The sequence below is a fragment of the Lissotriton helveticus genome, chromosome 7 (genome assembly GCF_964261635.1).
Source record: "Lissotriton helveticus chromosome 7, aLisHel1.1, whole genome shotgun sequence".
Classification (NCBI taxonomy): domain Eukaryota; kingdom Metazoa; phylum Chordata; class Amphibia; order Caudata; family Salamandridae; genus Lissotriton; species Lissotriton helveticus.
The window spans coordinates 1,695,454,402-1,695,477,033 of NC_136068.1; the positions used below are offsets into that span (position 1 = coordinate 1,695,454,402).

The following is a 22,632-nucleotide window of genomic DNA, read 5'->3' on the forward strand; positions in this document are numbered from 1 at the left end:
TTGCACAGTCTGTTCCAGCAGATAGTCAGAAGAAGGGTACGAATCAGACTAGTCATTTTGCAGCTCCCGTTAAAGGGACATGCAATTACTGTAAACAGCCAGGTCATTATATAAACGAATGTGCAGTTCTGAAACCCAACATAGCTACAGGTAAGACGAAAGAGAGACCGCGTCCTCCTAGACAGGAACATGTTCCGCAGAATTCGCAACCACCGCAGAACGCACAACAGACAGTTACAGTACCGCAGCCTATAGCTGCCACACAACACGTTACACAACAGATGTACCAGTACGCACAGTCAGATTACCCGGAATATCAACAGTATTCATGAAACAGCCTAGAGAGGGAGGTTGGCTTGCCTCTCATCGAGGTTCCTGTAGATCAAGAAGGTCCCTATGTACACAGTCAAGTATTAGGGAAAGACAGAAAATTTCTGATTGATACAGGGGCAAGTAGGACTACCATCAGTCATGACGAGGTTCCAGGGGCTCCACTCTCAGGCTCAAGAAATGTTTCCCTGGGATTTTCAGGAAAGCCTATTCTTAACGAAATATCGAAACCAGTTTCCCTAGAAGTTGGTCTATTGTCCCGAACTACAGATTTGTTACTTACGAAATCATGTCCTGAAAACTTACTTGGTATTAAAACATTGAAAGAATTAGGTGCAGTAATCTGTTGTTCTCCAGAAGGAGTGAGATTGTTTTTACGTGATTTTAAAGGACATTATGTGTTAAGAGATTTTGATCCAAGATTATTGAATGTACCACAGCATTTATGGGCGCAAGGTCCAACTGATGTAGGTTGTATGCACATTACACCATATCGTGTCACTCTGAAACAAGGTGTTGTATTACCACGAATTCGACAATACAAGTTACCCCCCGAGGCTGTAGCAGCCTTATCGAAAATCATTGACGAGCTCATTGCTCAAGGAGTAGTTGTAGAAACTGACTCCAATGTATGTAATTCTCCTATCATTCCGATTCTTAAACGTACAGACCCAAATGCACCTCCAGTTTATCGAGTAATAATTGACCTTCGAGAACTTAATAAATGTATCATACCCCAGTACCCAGTGGTTCCAGATATCTCTTCTCTATTAACTGCCATTGATTCTGAAGCTACGTTCTTTACTGTTATTGATCTCAAGAACGCTTTCTTTAGTGTCCCCATACATCCAGACAGCCAGTTCCTTTTCGGTTTCTGTTTAAATGGAAGAAGCTATAAATTCACACGTTCACCTCAAGGTTTTACAGAAAGTCCTAGTATTTACAGTCAAGCACTTAAACGACAACTAGACAGTATTCACATGCCAACTGACACTGCCCTGCTCCAATATGTCGATGATCTATTGATCACAGCCCGTACAGAACGTGACTGCGAATGTGCGTCACTGACCGTCTTGTATTTTCTGGCAGAAATGGGGCACAAGGTGTCCCCGTCGAAACTACAATTCTGTGTCCAGCAAGTGGTATACCTTGGACACTTGCTGTCCAAGTGGGGTAGACAGTTGACACCTGACCGTATCCAGTTAATAGCACATTTTCCACAGCCCAAGACACAGAGGGAGGTACGAGCTTTTATCGGCCTCACTTCTTACTGCAGACAATGGATCCCTCAGTACGCATACCTAGCCAAGCCACTGATACAGTTAACAACACAGGAGGCAGCGACATCGACTGTCCTCCCTTGGACCCAGGAACATACACTTGTTTTCAATGAGTTAAAGAAAGCTTTATGTAACGCACCTGTGTTAGCGACACCACACTACGGTAAGCCTTTTACACTTTTTGTCACTGAACGTGATGGTACAGCATTATCTGTTCTCACGCAAGATCAAGCAGGACAACACAAGCCTTGTGCTTATTTTTCTAGCACATTAGATCCAGTAGCCCAGGCTTTGCCTGCGTGCCTCAAGTCAGTTGCAGCCACAGCTCTAGCTATCAGACAAAGTGATTCCATAGTGTTAGGACACTCCCTGACAGTACAAGTTCCACACTCCGTGGAAGTTCTTTTAAACCGAACACAGACTCAGCATTTGACAATTGCACGTTTAACAGGATATGAACTGACACTGTTTCAGCCGCACATAGAAATCAGACGCTGTAACATATTAAATCCTGCTACACTGTTACCCTCGATTACCTCAAATCCTGCCACACATGACTGTGTGGAAGTTATTAACACCATGACAAAGCCAAGACAAGACTTGACGGACATTGCATTACCTGATCCAGACCTGATACTTTACGTGGATGGTTCATGTATGAGAACAAGTACAGGAGAGTTAGTAGCCGCATATGCAGTGACTACTGAAACCGAAGTTATAGAAACACATCGTATTGACACCTTGTCTGCTCAAGCAGCAGAGCTCATTGCTCTGACCCAAGCCTGCATACGAGCCAAGAACCTGAAAGTAAACATATATACAGATTCACGTTATGCATTCGGAGTCGTTCACGACTTTGGAGTCCTCTGGCAAGAAAGAGGTTTCCTGACCTCTCATGGAGCCAAGATTCAGCATGGTCCCCTCATTCAAGCTCTGTTAGAAGCCATACATTTACCGACAGCTATAGCCATTATGAAGTGCAAAGCACATACGAAAGCCACTGACGCCATTTCCCAGGGTAACGATCTAGCAGATCGAACAGCCAAGCTTACAGCTCAGACTCCAGACGTTCCTGTTAACACGACAAAGACAGATGTTCCGGATCAGACGACTTGTATGACAGTTAAGGACCCTACACAAGATGTACTAGACATACAGACACATGCTACTCAAGACGAAATCAAGAAATGGTCTGAACAAGGAGGGGTCCAGACAGATCAGGGATGGTTGACGAAGGGAAAAGCCACATGGTTTCTCCCCGACTCTATGGTTCAAGTCATTATTAACACAGCACATAGTCCAGCACATTTAGGAGAAAAATCCATGTTAGACAGCATCCAGAACCTTTGGTTTAACAAGCATTTACGAGCAGCAGCGAAGCAGAAAGTGCGTACCTGCATGATCTGTTGTCAGTTCAATCCAGGTAAAGGTGTTCCGGTGGAACAAGGTGGATTCCATCCTCCTGACCACCCTTTTGAAGTCCTCCAGATGGATTATATTCAGATGGATCGATGCCGAGGTTTCAAGTATGTCCTCGTAGTTGTATGCGCTTTGTCCAGATGGACAGAAGCATATCCAGTCCCAGATTACACTGCCGCGACCACTGCCAGGCAGTTGGTTCGTGAGTTTTTCCCACGCTATGGTTTGCCCAGGGTCGTGTATTCAGACAACGGACAGCCATTCTCATCCGAACTCATGAAACAAGTATCACTTCTGTTAGGGTACCAGTGGAAGTTCCACTGTGTACGACATCCCGAGGCAGCTGGCCTCATCGAGAGACATAATCAGACTCTGAAAATACGTATTGCGAAGGTCTGTGCAGAGAAAGGTGTAGATTGGATGGTAGCCCTGCCGGTTGCCCTTTTCTATATGAGAATGGTTGCCCACTCCCGTTCAGGTCTGTCACCTTTTGAAGTTGTGTTTGGTCATCCCCCAAACATGTGGGGTACACCTATGCCACGTAAAATCACCGATGTTGACAGTAATATGCTGACAGATTACCTAGCTTCCTTGATGTCTGCACTACTCTCTTGTCGTTCACAGGTCGCGGCTGCCTTTCCAGACAACACCCAGGTGAAACCGCACGAGGTCGTTCCAGGCGACCTCGTCCTCGTTAGGAATTTCGATCGTTCAAGCCCCCTGGAGCTCCGCTGGAAAGAGCCGAAACTTGTTCTGATGACCACAAGGACTGCCGTGAAGCTGGAAGGCAGGAAGGGCTGGCTACACTCCAGCCACGTCAAGCGTTTCCATGGACTGTGTCCAAAGACTTTTTTCAAGGACTGCCCCGATACTGACTCTAAACTTCCCCTGTTAGAGAAAACTCCGCAGCAGGAGTATAAACTCAAATTGAGGTCTAGCAAGTCAGACAGTTTAATTGTTTAAGTCCCTCTCGGGTGAAGCGGTTAGACAGGTTCCTGACATGTATGAGATAGACCCCCATAGTGAGAGAGATAGACGGAACTCTAAGAAAATACGTTACTGTAAGAATCTGCGCAGCAGATGTGTTGTTACATTATTGTTTATGTTATTTCTGAGTCTTACGATCACATGTATAAGTTATGTTTTACATGTATTTTTTCCTCCTCTTGGTCCGCATGTACATCTTTCTTCTAATGATACAGTAGAGCACACTTTTAGTGAACTACCCCCTCACGAGTTATCCTACCGACTTGCAATGCGCAACAATACTTTTATTCGAATGTTACACTATTCACACCAGACCAGCAATGCCACTAATTGTTGGGTGTGTGGTCGACTCCCCCCTTACCAGACACCGAAGGGAGTCCTGCCACTCTTTCCCTATCCGTTTTCACACAATGGTTCGTGTGGAGCATGGTTTACGTTAAATCATCCTTAGACGATAAGTCCCTTCTTATTAGAACATGTTTCCCAGACAAGGAAGGTCTTTCCCATAGGACAGGGTTAGATCTAGAAAATGAAGTATATGATCTAGGTAATTTTTCCTCCAACTTCATGGTTTTGAATGTTCAGTCCGAGACTACTCCAGAATTGCCTGCTATAACAGTTCTACCGATGAAAGGCGAATTATATGTTAGAAAGAATGGTTCAATACATCTAGGACACAGTGATTGTACTACTGTGGTCGAGTATAGTGACAGTGGGAAGTCTACTTTCAAAGCCTCACGTCATTCATATTTTGTATGTGGTCAGACCGCATATGTACGTTTGCCCCTAGATTGGGATGGAACATGTTATATTGCCTTCCTACTGCCACCAGTTTTCCTAGCCCCATCCGATTATCACAGAGATACACATCTAGTACACATCAGACATAGAAGGGAGATCGAGTCCCCAATTGTCGATCAAACTGAAACTGCCTTAGAACAGTATACAGATTTCAATAAAGGTTTCTTTTTCTTCATAGGACCTATCCAGAATAGTAAATTAATACGCAGGTTAACCAGAACCCTTGAAGCAGTAGTGAATGAGACTACTTCCGCTCTAGGTAATTTAACAGAAGAGCAGTCTGCTATGAGATTTGTTGTTCTTCAGAACCGCCTTGTTCTTGACGTCATGCTGGCCGATAGGGGCGGAGCTTGTAGAGTCATCGGATCTAGTTGTTGCGTTTTCATTCCTAATAACGCACCGTCTGTATATTCAGCAATAACAAGACTTCATAAAATAGCCCATCAGCTACACCAGAATCCAGGCACCTGGACATGGTCCGGTTGGCTCTGGAGTATAATATCTGCATGGGGATGGAAAGTACTGTAATTCCTAGGAATAGTAGTAATGATCATATTCAGTTGTTGTCTCTGTTTACAATGTGGCCCTGCGATTTGCGGCTTGTGCGCTACCTCTTGTATTCCAAGTCCAAAGTCCCATTCCCAGAAGATTAAAGACGAGCAAATGATGCTCTATGAACAGATAGATGGTCTCATGAATATTGATGTTTCCTGAAGGAAACGTAGGGAACAAGGAGGGAATGAGGAAAATTGAATTTTGCCTTGTCATGTGTCCCTACGTGTTCCCCATCATATGTTATATGTGCATGATCGATATGCATATTTTCCCCCTTGACCGAATAAAGACGCATTTACAGTTGTGTCCAACATTAGTATGTAAGTTATCCAGTCCCCCGTAAAAGCAACGTAAATTAGGCTTTTAGGCCTATGTTGCCAACGTCTTTACATTGTGCACGTTAAATCATCGAGATACACCCGTTTCTAGGCCTCACAGGGCCCGGACACCAGATTCAAGCCTCAAGTCTCCTGAATCACTCCGAGGAGAGATGCAGCCCCGCCCGCATCCCTGACCCTTCACTTACTCCCTGCCAAGCAGCGCGGTGCCCGGCCTGGCCTGCCTGCCTGTCTGCCAAGAATATGTTATGCTTACAGTTATCAGTTCAGCTCCCCGGCTTCACATTCCTAGCTAACGAACCGCATAAACATCTTCATCTATAGTCTAGTCTTCCTGTCTCCATGCAAGAGAATTACTGAATTAATACCCATAGAAGATCCATAGCACACGCAATATCCAAAGAAATATATGCATGCACCAGCCTTAGTGACAAGTAGCCTTTGCCCTGATGACTTTTAGATTCAAGCAACATGTACTCCAAACACAAGATATCAGATATGCTATAGGTACAGGTCGTTCTGACATCCTAGACTTTAGTCTCCTCTTCTAGTGCTAGAAGTCAGCGGCCCCCAGCTCTCCCCAGTTACACGTCATGACCCGTTTGCGCGCACCAGTAGGTTAAAGGTTCCAGCTGCCCATGAAGCCCCCTCCATGTGTCCACCCACTTATGACACTTCTGTGATGTCTACATCACAACCTCCGTACACGCCCTGTGCAAGCCTTCTTTTTACGCCCATATGTTCTTATCTTCCGTTTGTCACTTGTTACGCCTACTGTATTCAATGCAATTGTACTGTTTTACTATATATACTGTATGATGTTAATGTGATATTGGCTGTCCCCTTTTTTTAGCCTGTTCCCTTTGTCCTGTGTCTGTCCCTTCCTGAACCTTAGCAGGTGATGGAACCCGATGGTCCATTGGCTCGAGCCATCTAATTAAAGCCCGTATGACTCAGATACCACGGATTCTGCCTCTTATTTATTGAGCTATCCTTTTTCAGTTAATGCATAGAAAAATAGTACCGGTAATTATTTATTTATTTACCACAAGTGAAATGATGGATGGATTGATGAACTGATAAGTGCAAGGGTGAATGGATGGACAGATGAGCGAAAGGGTGGATGTAAGGATGGATGAGTGAGTGAAAAGGAAGGTAGATGGCCAAAAGGATGAGAGTGAAGGAGTGAAAGGATAAATAGATATGAGAGAGGATGGATGAGTGATAGGGTCAATTTATGGATTCGTGAGTGGATGAGTAGATGGGTGGGTGGGTGGATGGATGGATGGAAGGATTGCTAAGTGAAAGGGTCGATGGAGAGAGAAAGGGAGGATGGATGACTGAAAGGGTAGAGGGTTGAGTGACTGGGTGGATGGATAGTAAGTGAAAGGATGGCTGGATGGGTGAAAGGGTAAATGGCTGGATGGATGAGTGAATGAATGGATGGATGGGTAGAAGAGTTGATGGATGAGTGTACAGATGGATAGGGTGAAAGGGTGGATGGATGGGTGAAAGGGTGAATGAAAGGATAGATGAGTGAAATGATAGATGGAAGGATACATGGAAGGATACATGATGGATAGGTTTGCAAATGGTTGAATATGTTTGGATATGGCTGGGCTTACTTATATTCTATTGCGCGACCTCTGATGTGTCTGTAAAACTTATCCAATTGTCCTGAATATTGACCTCCTGTCCTGAATTTGTGTCCTGAATTTTGACCCTTTGTCCTGAATTTTTACACTCACCGTCCTGAATTTGCACCAATGCCAGTTGGTCACCCTAAAGGGAACAGAGGCATAGAAATCCGCTAAGTGGTGGGAGGAACTGAAAAAAGGGCTGATTTAGAGTTGGGAGGTAATGGATAATCCTCAGATTTTTGAAGAAATACCCATATTTGGAGGAGAATTACACTTTTGGTATCCATTTCCTCACCATATAACTTATTTTTTATCTCCGTTTTTCCTTGTACCCCATTTCTTTTTCTCTGTGTTCACGCAGAAGGACTACATTTCCTTGTCTCATTTCCTAGTTCTGATTAATGGAATCCTCTGCTTTCTGCGAGAAATGCTATGCACAAGAAGAGAATGCACCAAAATATTCATCTACCATACTGTCCTCATTGAGAAATGAAGAATGCTAGTGAATTGTTTAGGGAAATAGCAGGCACTCACTCTGAGGAAAATGTAGGAAGCAAGAGAAATAAGAAAGACCGAATATGAGAGAGAGTTGAGGAGAGGCATTTATAGGGCAGAGAGCATGGGAGAGAGGGTAAATATTGAACGAGAGTCAGGATAGTAACAGACGTTGGTTGAGTGGGAAGGATGGAGAGAAAGCAAGAAAGAGATAGGTAGAAAGGCAATAAAGAGAAAGAGGCGTAAACAAAGAGTAAAGACAGAATTTGACATGGAGAAAGTAAAGAAGAAAAGTAGACAAAAAAATTGGAAAGCGAGAAAGTGATAAAATAGGAGTCAGAAAAGTCAGCTATGGGGAGAAAGAGAGTGAAGAATTGCTATGTGAGAATGTGAGAAAGTATTAGCCATGCATTATAGAAAGAGACTTAGCTGGGAAAAGAGGTACAATGCAAAAAAACACTGGAAAGAATGAATTTGATAGTATGCAAGAATTGAAACTGAAACGTAGCTGAAGTCAGAGAAAAAATCTAGAAAAAAATGTAAAGAGGCCGAATCCCAAGCAGGAAGTCTGTTAAGAGCAGAAAACATTTATACCAAGTGGATTGCAAACATATTTTATAAACAACAGATCGATAACAGAGAGGGGTTTAAGATGTGGCAGATCATAAGTGTTGACATCTTAGCGTAGTTGAACTTACGGCAGAAGGAATCGTTTCTCCAGGGCTGGATGGTGATACGGGCAGCCTGGCAAGCAGCTACATAACTTTGGATGTTTTGGCACAGAACATTCTCGTCGCCATTGCCCGCACACAGGTCAAACATGCAATTGCTATAGTATACATCTGGGTTGATGGTGTCGTAGCAGGCGCTTAGAGGACCGCTGGCTAGCTTCAAGAAGCCACAATAATTGTCCTGCTTAAAGACGTTATTTTTTGCATCCGAACAGACAGGGCAGGCATTGCCACTTCCGCCACAGCCTTCATTGCAGTTCACACCTGCGCTATTGACTCTCCATCCGGTGCCAAACTTGGTGGCATCTGAAGCCAGAGTCTTGGAAGGCAGCATGAACTCATCTTTCGTGTTCCCGTTATAATTACCGCACAAGCCTTCGAGTTGACCTTTGTAGTTTCCAGGAACAGTGACCTTAACATTGTAAACCAGGTCATAGCTGACTACTAGGCCGAAGTCAATTTTCACAATGATTTGCATTCCTTGCTGATAGACCCTAATTTTTCCATCATTCAGTGTCAGAGGAAGGTTGCAATTGATTCCGTCAACCTAACAAAAAATAGAAAACAGGCCACGTTATTAGCTTTGTTTGATATTACTACATTTGAGATCACTGTTTTGTTTCTCATCCTGTCTAACAGCCAGCAGAACTCCAAGACATCAAAAACACGTACACCAGAAGCATTTTACTATAAGACCTGAGGTACCTGGACTCTATCACCTGCCATAGGAGTTTGTGTTATATATGAAGTTAAACTATCCCCATATAACCCGGATTTAACACCTACAAATTCCTGAGTGGAACAACAGGAGGATATGATTAGTATAAGAATTTTGATTGCAATTTAGAAAAATCTGAAGTTGTTCATTTCAGGCACCAAATTCGCTACCAGTTTTTGGACCTCATGGCAGAGAGAGGCGTTTAAGCCACCCTCTAGCCCTTCAAATTAGCAGTCAGTTGTGGAAGACTTGTAGTATGACTGCCTTTTATTTAAAGTCACTGATGTAAAAGTTTGCGGTCTGTGCTTACAGTAAAACACCCATTATTACCATGCCACCCACATAGTGGATTACAAAAAATGGAAAATTGGCTTTGATGGAGCCCTCTAACACTGCAAACAAAGCTACAGTGTTCGAATGCATGCGAGCCTGAATACATTTTTTTAGGGTTTAACTATATCATTAAATAAGTCAGTTGTAAGGGGATCTTGAGGTGAACGAGGCCGAGCTGCAGAATGATCATAATGCTCTCATGAAGTGTATGCTTGCTTGCATATGTCAGTGGTAAAAGGGACATCAAAGAGATTTTGGGGCAGATTTACAAGCCCGTTGCACCACTTTTGCATCATCTTTAACATGGGAAAAGTGACACAAAAGTGGCACAAGGGGCTTGTAAGTAAGCCCCTTTACTACTTAAGTGTGTGTCAGCTGTACAATGGAAAAGCCTGTTTAGTGTTTAAGACGCCAACTAAACAGTCGACTGTGTAGCACGAGCTGGGAACCATTCTTGTGACATTTATATTAAAGAAAAATGTAACTCAATGGAACCTTAGATATTAAGTACAAATGTTAGAAGCAGTTTTGGAGACATTGTTAAACTTTGCTCATCAATAAACCTGCGTCAGAACCAGTTTGCCCCCTAAAGCTTCCTGCAGTGACTTTCAATTAGGTATTTCTCTAACCACATAGAATAAGACGAGGCATGAAATTCCCCTAAAAGTATCACTGTGCCAGAGACAATAGGGCTCAATGCTGTGGTAAGGCCTTCAGGAGTTTGATTAATAGGATGTAGTGCCAGACTACTGAGAGAGCGCAGATCTGAAAAATGTATAAGTGCACCATATTTACAAGCACGTAGTATTAGTTTAGATATAGATTGCACCAGAGTGTTATATTCATAGAGTGAAAATATAAAAGTGTTTAACTAGAATAGGGATACATATATCTGTGTGAAAACTAATGTAGAAGTTTGTAGAAATGTTAGGATGATGTGAAACCCCATGTTCCTCATGTTAAGTGACTATGTGAAGAAGAAACGAAACTCTGCAAACTATTGAAAATGTGTAGGCCCATGGCAATTCACAGTAAATGTATAAGTGCTGCTACACTGACATGAGACGTGGACATAACATTTTTCTGCAAAGTATTATTAATCATAGAATTGAAATATATGTTTTATATAGATGTGTTACATTATAGTAATGTGTGTTAGTTAGATTACTGTTTAAACCAAGAAATTAAATGTGCAGAGTGCAGAGGCCTGTTTCATGTAATTTAGTAGACCTGAATAGATAAAGTCGCTTCTTTGATCTGTATGTGCTCGTTAAGGAGAGGGCGCACAGAGCACAAACGAAGACATAGTTTACGACTTAAAGATATGGTGGAGGCCGGAATTTGGGGCCCACAGTAGAACTGTCTATTTGCAGGTGCAAGGAGCCTTAATCAGTTTGGTGATGAATGGGCTTTGTCCAGAGACGCCTGGCACAGGCCTGGAGGAGGCTTCAGGAATTTCCCGGGGGGTACCGACCAGCGGAGAAGAAGCCTGGGAAGCAAGGTCAACTTTAAGGAAGGGTCCAGAGGAGCACCAGCATGGAATTTACCGCCAGAACCGATACCACGTGAGGGGCGTCTCTAGGGGCGTTCCTATTGGAAATGTGATTTTGTATTAGGGACAGCACCCCGGGGAGGAGACAGAGCAGATGATCTGGGGAGCCTAAGAGAGTGGATGGGTAGGCAGATAGTTTTACTGGAGAGATCGATTTACATCAAGAAGACTAAGAGAAGTGCGTGATCTTCTTTGGAAGTCACCACGGCTGACACCTTTTTAGGTAAAGATCTTGTTAAGTAGGGATGTCACTTAGTCTAGTGTAGGGACAGACTAATCTGAACTTTTTCCTTTCTGTAAATGACTCTTAAGTTGCAACTTATAGCGATTCTTGCAACACTCATGGTATTTGAGATATTTTTGATCATTTCCTTTTGCCGATTGAGAGCATTCAGAGAATTTCTTTTTATATTGATACCTGTATATCTTTTGAATCTTATTCTGAGATGTTTGTATCGTCAGATACTTTTGGCTTTATAATAAATCTTTAAACTTATTTGTACTCAGTGGTTCTTTAGAGTGGTTTAAGTTCTTAATTGATTAACCTAGTAGTGGATTGCCTTTTACTCAATGACAGGTACCAACGATTCATTTGATTCGATTCGAGATCGGGATTTATAACAATAGACCAGAAATCCCGCGTTAACACTACTGAACCCTATACTTAGCAGATAGGCAGAGGTGACGTTGTTAGGCTACCAAAAGACAGCGCTGGCTTTGTGGTATCTCACACATGTTAAAGAATGACCTGTCAATACTAACACCCTTTGCTAATGGTGAAGAGGAGGCAACAGAAAAGTGGCGATAGTGGGTGTAGGATTTGGTGGCCACTCAGCAAACTTTCAGTGACTCCAGAGGAACCTCCAAGGTGGTGACTCCTTTGAAGATTGAGAGATCTTTATAGGGCTAGTGGACAGCTCAATATATAGTAGGAGGTAGTCCAGTAGTGCCCCCTGATGGACAGGGCGAACCAATAGTCTTCATCCAACCCTCGCTCCCTCATGGTGAGCCTGAAAAGGTGCCCAAGACCTTGTCCCCTAAATCCATAGGATAACATTCACCTTTAGGTTTCAGGTTTCCAATTGTTCCTTGTGGACTCATTACTGTTCCTGTACCTTAAGCAAACGTCATTTTGATGTTGTTGTAGTCAATATATTGTATACGTTACTACTAAATTGCTTTGGTACTTTGACCTGATTTGTTAGCTTTAATGCTTATTTTTTGTGCAGTAAAATATTACATATGAATTTTATCTGTGTGAAGTAATGCCAGGATTCCTACAGAAACATTCTTACCTTTGTACCCTTCAAGGTGCTATTCTGGGGATTTCTGCCGAAGTTCACATAAAAATTAGACCTCTATACCCCAAATATCTGTAAGGTCATGGTGTGTCTGCCGGCTGTACGACATTACAACGCATGCTTTTACATCGCATGCTTTTACAACGCGGTTTTTACATCGCATACCATTACAACGCATAGTGCTTTTGGGCGCTGGATAGTGAATAGTTGAATGTACTATTCCAACTCCAGTCCCCGTGGATAGTAGGGAAGGTTATTGGATAGTAAATTAACCTATTCCCTATCCTAGAGCGCCCCCCAGCGCAATGCGTTGTAATGGTATGCGTTGTAACAGTTGCGATGTAAAGGCACTGCGTGGTAAAAGTTGCGTTGTAAGTGATGTTTCCCGTGTCTGCCTTGATGCACAACTTCAATCACTTGTGGCTTCGTCATCTAGCACAGTCTAGCTCACAGCAGAAGAACCCTCTTCCTGCTGTGCGTGTGGCCATGGTTGGTTTTTATGACCACTGATTGTATCATTCTTATTAATAGGTTGTAGTTATGTTATTGTTTTTCCTCTTTTTGAAAATCACCCTTAAGAAGAGTAGTTGTTCAATACTAGGATTAATGATTATTCACGTTTGAGAACATACAATAATTTTATGAATGACTGACTGACTGAGTTAAGATTCTACAAGTACTATGCAAAGGTAAACAAAAATGTGTGATGGGATCATGACCCTGGCTTACCCTGACGATGCCTCGCTTGTTCTGCATGAGCATGAGGTTGTATCCATAGACGTCAACTGCAACCATCTTGGTCACTGCCACTTTGCTGTTTCCATACTTTTCATTCTCAACGCTGATTTCGAAGGGGACCAAGTTGTTTTTGAGGGCAGTGGTTCTTGCGAGGATGTATTTGCAGGTGCCTTGGAAGTCGAACGCCAGACCATCAAAGCTTCGATAATGAGGATCACCAGATGCAGAACACTGAGCTGAGCCAATGGGATGACACTTCTGGATGCCATTGATTATCTTACACTCCTCATTGGCATTGCAAGAGAATGCTTTGCATTCCACACTTCCACCTGCCTCACAGGTGCACTGAATGGAACACTGGCCATTGGGAAAGAAGACCTCTCCAGACTTGTAGTAAATGCCGTTGTATTCACATCCACAATGGGAGATGGGAACACACTGGCCACCGCTGAGTACAAAACTATCATCACACACACAGCCTTCCTTGCAATTTGGATTGCATTCCACTGAGCGAGTGAAGCTGGAGCAGGTGGTAGGGCAGCCACTAGGACACACCTCGTAGTGGCTGTTCTTACCACAGACAGGACCTAAAATTAAGAGAGAGCAGACAGCCCATTAGCAAATATTGTCTTGTTGCATTTATGTGTGTGGATCTGCAGTGTGACTCAGAAGAGTGTGGATATTCAAAAGAAAACAGATGTTTCATTGATTGTAACTTTTAAATTTCTGGGTAAGATACTAGTGATTCAAAAAAAGAAGCCAAAAGACAATAGCTTGCTTTTCTCTGTCTAATTATCTTCTATGAAAAAAAGAATGAGGCATATTTTGACTCCTGATGGTTACCATATCACAACATGACTCCAGGGGCTCCATTTCAATAAAGGAAGTAACTTCCTCTTCTATACATTTGCTTCTTTCTTTTACTACAGTTTATATTTCCTTTTGAATTACTATTTTTACTTTACTCACCCAGTGAATTGTTCCAACATTTCTCCCATTTCATTCTTTTCTTCGCAGTTCTAGTATTTTGCCCTGCCTCTTAACTGTCCCTTTACCCTCCATTAACATCATTTGTCCCCTGTTGTTTATTTCTCAGTTTTCTCTCTGTTGTCACCAATGATTCCTCATACACCTGAGCCCCTGTATCTTATCTTCAACATTTATATGAAACCCCTTAGGAACTTCATAACTTGCCTTCTCCTGCATCTCTCTGTATTTGTCACCCTGAGGGACGGGTATGCCCAGACGTGGGTCTTGTACTCTCCATGCCAATGGAGTCAAGCTACCCTGATGATGAGGGGTTATCCCCAAAATCGGTCCCAGGATGTTTGTTTCTGGTCCAGGGAGGACCTGGCCTGGCAGTTTGGACTGGACTGTTCCCAGGGGGAGCCGGGTCAAGACTGACTTGCATATGGCTCGGTTTAAACTGGAATGGCAGGGGGAGCCAAAAAACGATGGTTTTAGTTCCAGATATCTGTACAGGGGTAAATATTTTGACATTTTTCAGCATTCTGTCCATCAATTATTCTTTTTGCATTGATCACACTGAGTGGGACGGGTATGCCCAGACGTGGGTCCCATGCTCTCGATGCCACTGGAGTCAAGCTAGCCTGGCTGATGAGTGGTGATACACTAAAACTGGCCCTAGGATGTTTGTTTCTGGTTCAGGAAGGACTTGGCCTGGCAGTTCGGGCTGGACTGTTCCCATTGAGAGCAGGGTCAAGACTGATTTGTGTATGTCTGTGTTTAAACTGGAACGGCAGGGAAGCAAAAATCAATGGATTAAGGCCCAGGTCTCTGTACTCGGGTGAAGTTTTGACAGTGTTCAGCATTCTGGGCATCAGTTGTTCTTTTTGCATCTCCTGAGATAGCATCCTTAGTTAATGAGTCATAGAGTGTTAAAATAAGAGATTCATTTTAGAGTAAGCTGTAACCACTGCCATCCTCCACGTGGCAAGCACAAAGGATTATTTCTTTTAAGCTGACAGTGTTAAGACAACAAGATATAAGGTCTGATCATGTTTAGCAGAAATGTGAAGGGCATAGGAAACATCCTAAAAATATGAATCACCCTGAAATTCGAGAATTTGGTATTCTGCTGGGGACCATTTTATCTGATGAAATGTCGCTTTTTGTACTGTCATTGCCTTTTATTGTAACCCTATACCTTTGAAAGTCTATTCTAACTATCTTTCTGTAAATTGTGAATATACTCACTGCAGAACGTGGCAGACCTCCAAGCGTACACTCTAATCCCAGCATCCTGGCAAGCCGCAGCATAGCTAGCGATGACCTGACATATGATGTCCTGGCGCCCTTTGTAGAAGCAAGCGTCGTACACACAGTCTCGGAAAGCACGATGTGGGTCAATGACATAATGGCACTCCCGGAATGGGCCCCTGGTATCCACCAGGACAAAGCAGTCTTTTCTCTTCACTTTCTGCTCGTACTCCACCAACGGCAGATCACGACAATCTACGTTGCTGCCTTCAGAGCAGCCTGGGACGTCCCTGACCTTCCAGCTCTTCCCAAAGACTGTTGCATCTGTTGTTAAGATATTGTTTTTCATTGTCAGCTCCTTGCGTCTGTCTCCGTTGAAGTCACCACAGAGACCACACACAGCACCCGAGTATGTGCTTGGGATTCTGACTGAAACGTAGGACTTCCAGTCAAAGGTGACGAGGAGACCAAAGCTGGTTTGCACGTAGCACTGATGTCCTTGCTTATAAATTGAGAGCGTGCCGTCGTCAACGCTGTAGGGCAGGTTGATTAACAAACCATTCAGCTGTAAAGAGAAACCAGAATGTACATCGCTGTTAATATCTATTGAAAGTGCCAACAATATACTTAAAGTAGCTGAGAAGAAACAGTAGTGCACAGAAATCTCCCCACCTGTTGTTACTTTGCAGTCTGGGCAGCAAAAGGCATTGTAGGATATTCAAACCTCTAGAATGTAGCCCATTCTTCCTATTATAGATCATCTGTCATAATCTAGGATCTCACTTGCACCTCTTGTTAGGTTAAAAACCTGCTTTCTTGGATCCAGCAGCAACTCTCTGCCCCTTCAACACCTATGTAATCTGCATTTTTCTTCTGCACCCTTCTCTCTTTTGTAATGTTTGATGTACTGCTCTACAGGTTCCCAAATGGTATGAACATGCATTACAGAAGTGCATTGTGTTAACGTCCACTATAATGGATAATTAATCCCTCTGTCATACGCTGTTAGAGAATACACATTATTCACTAGTGAGGGAAGTTGACCACACCACCATTAAACTGTTTCAGGAGTCAGTATATACCATATTATCATGAATATCTAGATGAAACTGAGCTAATGTATGAAAAAGCCCCATGTGCTTTCAACAAACAAATCTATTACCAGTCCTCAAGCTTCCCTAATGCATTTCCCCTACAGCTGCTTTATGGCTTAGTGCAACCTGTTCTGGAGAACATACAGCTGTTCATGTTCCAGTCTAGCAACTCCACCTGACCTTCTCTTTGCTTTAATTATTTGTTCTAACCTTCCCCTTCCTAGACATCTGTGGGCTGGATTTCATCCTTCCATCTGCGTCTTCCTTTCTCAATTTCTTCTCTCTTCTCTGTTCTCAAGATATCTCTTGCGAGGTCAAATCAGTTGAATGAATCATACCTATGTAAACATCTGCCTCTTGTGTCTCTAGAGTCTGGTGACTGTGTTGGCGGCCTTGAGAAACCTGCACTTGCTTCTTTTACTACATCACATTACTACAGGCCCTTTCATTCTTTTGTACTTTGCTATCTTCATTACTAATACTTTTTTTCGTGTTCTTTGGAGTCATGCCGCCCTAGTACGGCGTATGATTTCATTTTTGGTCTGGATTTGTCTTGTTACATTGCAGTTTTATGGAATGATTCTATGTCTGATGCGTTCCCCTATTTGTATCAGAGTAAGATCAGATAGTCCTGAACAACTTAGGTGGATGATTACAACAAGTTAGACATGGACATTGATTCACCAAAAAGCCATAGCTAGTGGACGTGACATAACACTTTTGACCTGTGGTATCACAGAAAGAGAAACTATGACCTCTGACACCTCCTCCACCGCCAATGCTGTTGCGGTAAGCAACTCTGCACAGCCTTTGGCCAGGCGTCATCACTGAAAAGGACGTATTCAACAATTGGATAGTTATGGTTCAACACCACTATTATTGAATCCCAATGTAAGATTCTGTTACTCAACTCATCTTGTCCTTTTTACTTATATTTCATCTTTTAAGGTCAATCTTAGAATGGTCTTCACCCATACCCCAATGCTTTTTAGTGGAAGTACCTTTTGTTAGGGTCTGATTCAATCTGAATAATAGAATATGTTTGGATACATGGAAATTAAAGTAGATCTGTATTCTTTAACAAATGAAAGGCTTCGGTCTATGGATATTCAAATTATGCCATACCTTGGAGCTCAGATTGGCACTAACGCTGGTATACTGAAATGTAGTGATGATGGTTTCTTAGTCTAAAGATGTAAGATTCGTGTGTGAAAAGCAGGATGTCACTAAAATGAAATGCCATATCCTCATCCTGCTTCCACATGCTTTGCCTGCTCTGAAAGACATTCAGATGGATCCCCACAAAATCCAGTAAGATGGTCACCCAGGCACTCACCACCAGCAGATTTGACTATGGCAGTGCACTCTATGCCAGTGTCACCCAGAAACAGCACAGAAACTAAAGAACATTCAAAACGCCAAAGCCAGACTTAGGGGTTCTCGACATCCCCTGCCGCAGCCACATCACTCACCACCTCAGACAAGTCCACTGGCTCCCAGTCAGCAAGAGAATCACCTTCAAGCTCCTCACACATGCCTACAAATCTCTCCGCGACGCAGGACCAGCATATCTGAACCACCACCTCTAATTCTACGTACCAGCAAGGCAAGTTCACTCTGCCCAACTTGCCCTGGCCACCATCTCATGGATTCACAAGACCATAACCAGAGGAAGATACTTTTCCTACCTCGCCACCAAGACCTGGAAAACCCTGCCCCTCCACCCCAGGCAATCCCCATGGCTGACTCCAATTTGGGAAGGATCTCAAGACCTGGCACTTTGACTGAACCTCCGGGCCCAAACAGATCAGCAGTCCTCCCTTCTCAACAGTGCCTTGAGACGGTCACACAGCTGAGTAGCCACGCTATAGAAACTCCTGATTGATTAATTGAAAATAATCATTTGCCTTGTTATGCCTTGCAAAGTGGTTAAAAATATCTGGCAGGTATAAATGAAATACTCTATAAACAAGTTGCTATTGAAAATATTTCTACATACAATTTCGGTAGTATACACTATCTTCCGAAAAATCAGTATCTGTTAGAAATGGGGGGCTCCAGTTGGCAGAGTTATGCACCTTTGTCAAAGAATGGACCTTTGCTTTCAGTCAGGATAAGGGAGTTACACACTTTAGACACCCCCTGCTCACCCCTTGTTGGCTTGGCATGAGCAGACAGGCTTATCTCAAAGGCAATGTGCAAAGTTTTTGCACTCAGGCCCACAGAAACATAGTGGAAACACTACAAATGGACTCCACACCAGTGTAGAAAAATAAACGGTCTTTAATCTAAACCAAACAAGACCGAAACGACAAAGATCCAATCTACACAATTCAAAATATGCATTTTTAAAGCTTTCAAGCAATTCTGTCCATAGGAATCTATGGATGCGCATATTCACACAATGTACCTTCAGATGTGTCGAAAATTCACAAGGTCAAACAACCACAGTGAAGGCAAGCGTGAAAAAACACAATAATGCATCAGTTCCTGGGTCCTTGGGGAGGCAATGCAACAATTTTGCTGCTCGCCGGAGAGGCTATGTGTTGAATCCGGACTGTAGGGGGAAGTGATTCATGGATTCCAAGATGATTCTGGTCTTTTGTTGATGCGCCAGAAAGCTTGCCGCACAGATGCAATGCAAGGATATCCGGGATGCACTGGCAGTCAATGCAGTTGTGGCAAACAGGTGCTGCACCAATCCCTTTAGTTGCGGTTCCACGATGCTTCAATTCACTTCCGCCGCACGGCATATCCAGCATCGGAGTTGGTTCGATGATCTCGGACTTTGGAGGTCTGTGCGCTGGACTCGACATGCAGAAAATATTTCAGCCACTGACAGGCGCTGCATTGATTCTTTGGCCGCACGGCAGAGGTGCATGGAAGTTCTTCCTGCATGGCGGTGCTGCTTTGGAAAGACAGGCACTGAAAGGGCGATTCATCGTTTTTCTTGGTTTCTTCAAGCGTTTTCAGCTCCCAGCAACAGGAGCAACTCACACAGGCCCAGAACTGGAACAGGCACCTTCTGGTCGATCAGAACTCCCAGCAGTGTTGTTCAAGGCAGCTGGTGGTGAAGTCTTTCTGTCCCTGAGACTTCAGAACAGGAGGCAAGCACACACAAGCTCTTAGAGATTCTTCACAAGCAGGTTCACAGCAAAGTTCCAGTCTTTGTTCTCTCCTTAGCAGAAGCAGTAACCACAGGCCAACCCAGCAAAGCAACACAGAGCAAAGGAACAGTATCCTCCTCACTGCTCTTCTTCGTGGCAGAGGTTCCTCTTGATTCCAGTAGTAATCTAAAGTTCTGGAGTTTTTGTTCTAATATTGATACCCCTTTTTCACTTTGTAGTCTGTGTTGCAAGAGTCTCAGAGCTCAGTAAAAATCAGTTCTGTCCTCTCTGGCCCAGCTTCATTATAGCATTCTTCAGAGCAGGCACAGCCTATTCAGGTGCTAGCGAAAACTCGGCCCACCACTCTAATTGAAGAAATGTCTATTCAGCCTGGCTGAGTCAATTAGGAAAGGCAGGACACACCGCAACTGCCGAGACTGTATAGAGTGAATGCACATCCTGTGCTCCAGTCGCTCCAAAACCAGACGGTGAACACACAAACAGGCAGAGGTACATAGAATGGTTAAACAAGAAAATGCCCACTTTCTAAAAATTGGATTTTCAAACACACAATTTAAAAACCCTCTATACTAACAGGTGTGTTATTAAATTCTGAGTTCAGCTAGCCTGAACTCAATTTCTCGGTCTAGTCCCAATGGAAAGTTACATTTGTTAGATGTTACAAGGAAGCTCCCATGTATAGGCCAGACAGCCTTTCAACAGTGAAAAACGAACTTGACAGTATATCACTATCAGGACATGTCCTACCTTTCACATACACTGCCAATGGGGGTACCTTGGACCTAACTGAGGGGTGCCTTACTTGTAAGAAAAGTGATGGTTAGGGCCTGGCAAGTGGGTGCACTTGCCAGGTTGACATTGCAGTTTAAAACTGTGTGCACAGACACTGCAGTGGCAGGTCTAAGACATATGTACAGAGCTACTTAGGTGGGTGGCACACCCTGTGCTGCAAGCCCATTAGTCGCTTTTGATTTACGGGCCCTGGAACACTTGGTGGACTTTACTAGGGACTTATCATTAAATAAAATATGCCAATCATGGTTAGTCAATCATAGTCAAAATTTACACAGTAAACACTTACACTTTGACACTGGTCAGCAGTGGCAAAATGCCCAGAGTACCTAAACCAGCAAAACCGTAGTCGAGCACACAGTAAAAAAATACAGGAGGTAGAGGCAAAAAGACTTGGGAAACCACACCAAGCATGCCAGGTCTAGAAGTATCAGTTAAGAGCCTTGTTAAATAGTGTCCCACAGTACAGTACATTAAATTATATGACTGCTTTGAGTGCCATTTATTTGAAGTTATCATTTTCAAGGATTAACTTAGTAACATTCATGCCCCTTTGTCTATTGCTCTGACTGCAATGCTGTTAGTGAATAAGAGTCAAGTCAATTGTCATGTGTAAGCTATATGTGGCCTAAGTCATTAACACTATCAATGCTACAGCAATTCATCCTCTGTGCTGCAGATTGTTCTTTCCCATTGTTCATGACGAGCACAGCTCGTCATGAGCACACAAGCAGTGTACTGCATGACGAGCTGAGCTCGTCATGAGCATGAAAGGGGTTGAAGATGGAAAAACATATACTCAAGAGGCTTTTGTACAGCACATATGTTGCACCTTTCTAGGCTTTTGTACAGCACATATGTTGCACCTTTCTTTTGTATTTCAATGTGCTCTCAATAATGATAAAAAAACAGTGAAATAAGGTGTTCGACTTGGCATCTTTGATGTGGTTTCCTCTAACGTTTTGCTTTCTGACCTCCTGTGTTTGACTGTTTTGCTGAACCTCTTTTTTGCTGGTTGTAGAACTCAGTGCACGTTTTCACTGCTAACTGGTGCTAAAGTGGATGTACTCATTATCTGAAATGCAATAACAATTGGTTAATCGATGATTGGCATTTTTGATTTACTTATAAGTCCCTAGTACAGTGCTGCCCTGTCGTCATCGTTTGCAAGTGTGATAACTAGTTGAGAATCATCAGCATATGACATCATTCTCACTCCATGGCCCTCTATAACGTCAGCCAGTGGACGGCGATATAAGTTAAAAAGAGTTGGACTCCGTGTCGGTCCCTGGGGCACTCCCCCCTGTAAGGGGATGATGTCAGAGGTATTTGGCTTCTGAGTTAACTGGAAAGAGCGCTTATGGGGAAAATCTGTCTACCCTTTATGCTCTGTGTCCACAATCGTTGCAATAGCACAGTGTGCGAGAATGTGTTGAACCAGCACGATGAGAGCCCCAGTTTTCCCTTCGTCAGCCACCCTGGGGAGCATCTCTGTGGCCAGAAGCAAGGCAGATTCCATACTATACTGTGGCCTGAGACCTGATTGAGTCTCATGAAGGACATTGTTCTCTGTAATGAACTCCTTTAGTTGAGAATTGACATGCTTTTCAGCCACCTTTCCCAGGAAAGGAAGCAGGGAGGTAGGGCGAAAATTCTCTGGTTTAGAAGTCAAAAGATGTTTTTTTGAAGAGAGGAATCACCATTGCGTGTTTCCACTGAATGTGTGACGTTACAACACATACATTTACAAGGCATGCCTTTACAAAGCAGTTTTTACATCACAACTTCCTTTACAGCGCACACATTTACATCGCATACCACTACAACACATTTTTTTTTAACTATATTTACGCGCATTCCATTACATTGCATCATACCTTTACAACGCATACCATTACATTGCATTTAAGGTAAGTGTTGGATAGTGTAGGGGTAAAAATTACTATTCTAACTCCAGGGGGTGCAACAGTAGGGTAAGTGTTGGATAGTGGAGGGGTAAAAATTACTATTCTAACTCCAGGGGGGTGCAACAGTAGGGTAAGTGTTGGATAGTGTAGGGGTACTATGCGTTTTAATGATATCCATTGTAATGACATGCAATGTAATGCCTGCGCTGTAGTGACATACGTTGTATTGTCAAGCGTTGTAGTGACATGCAATGTAATGGCTGCGTTGTAGTG

The 22,632-nt window shown here is 43.2% G+C and overlaps 1 protein-coding gene across 1 annotated transcript in view; it reads right to left on the minus strand.

Annotated features, from left to right (window-relative positions):
• Positions 1-22,632, minus strand: part of LOC144769642 (uncharacterized) — a 1,000,462-nt gene that overhangs the window by 934,462 nt on the left and 43,368 nt on the right. The window contains exons 7-9 of the mRNA XM_078653818.1: positions 15,436-16,003; positions 13,210-13,805; positions 8,544-9,123 (exon numbers count right to left, since the gene is read on the minus strand). Coding sequence (XP_078509944.1) covers positions 8,544-9,123; positions 13,210-13,805; positions 15,436-16,003 — 1,744 coding nt within the window. The remainder of the gene's footprint in view (positions 1-8,543; positions 9,124-13,209; positions 13,806-15,435; positions 16,004-22,632) is intronic.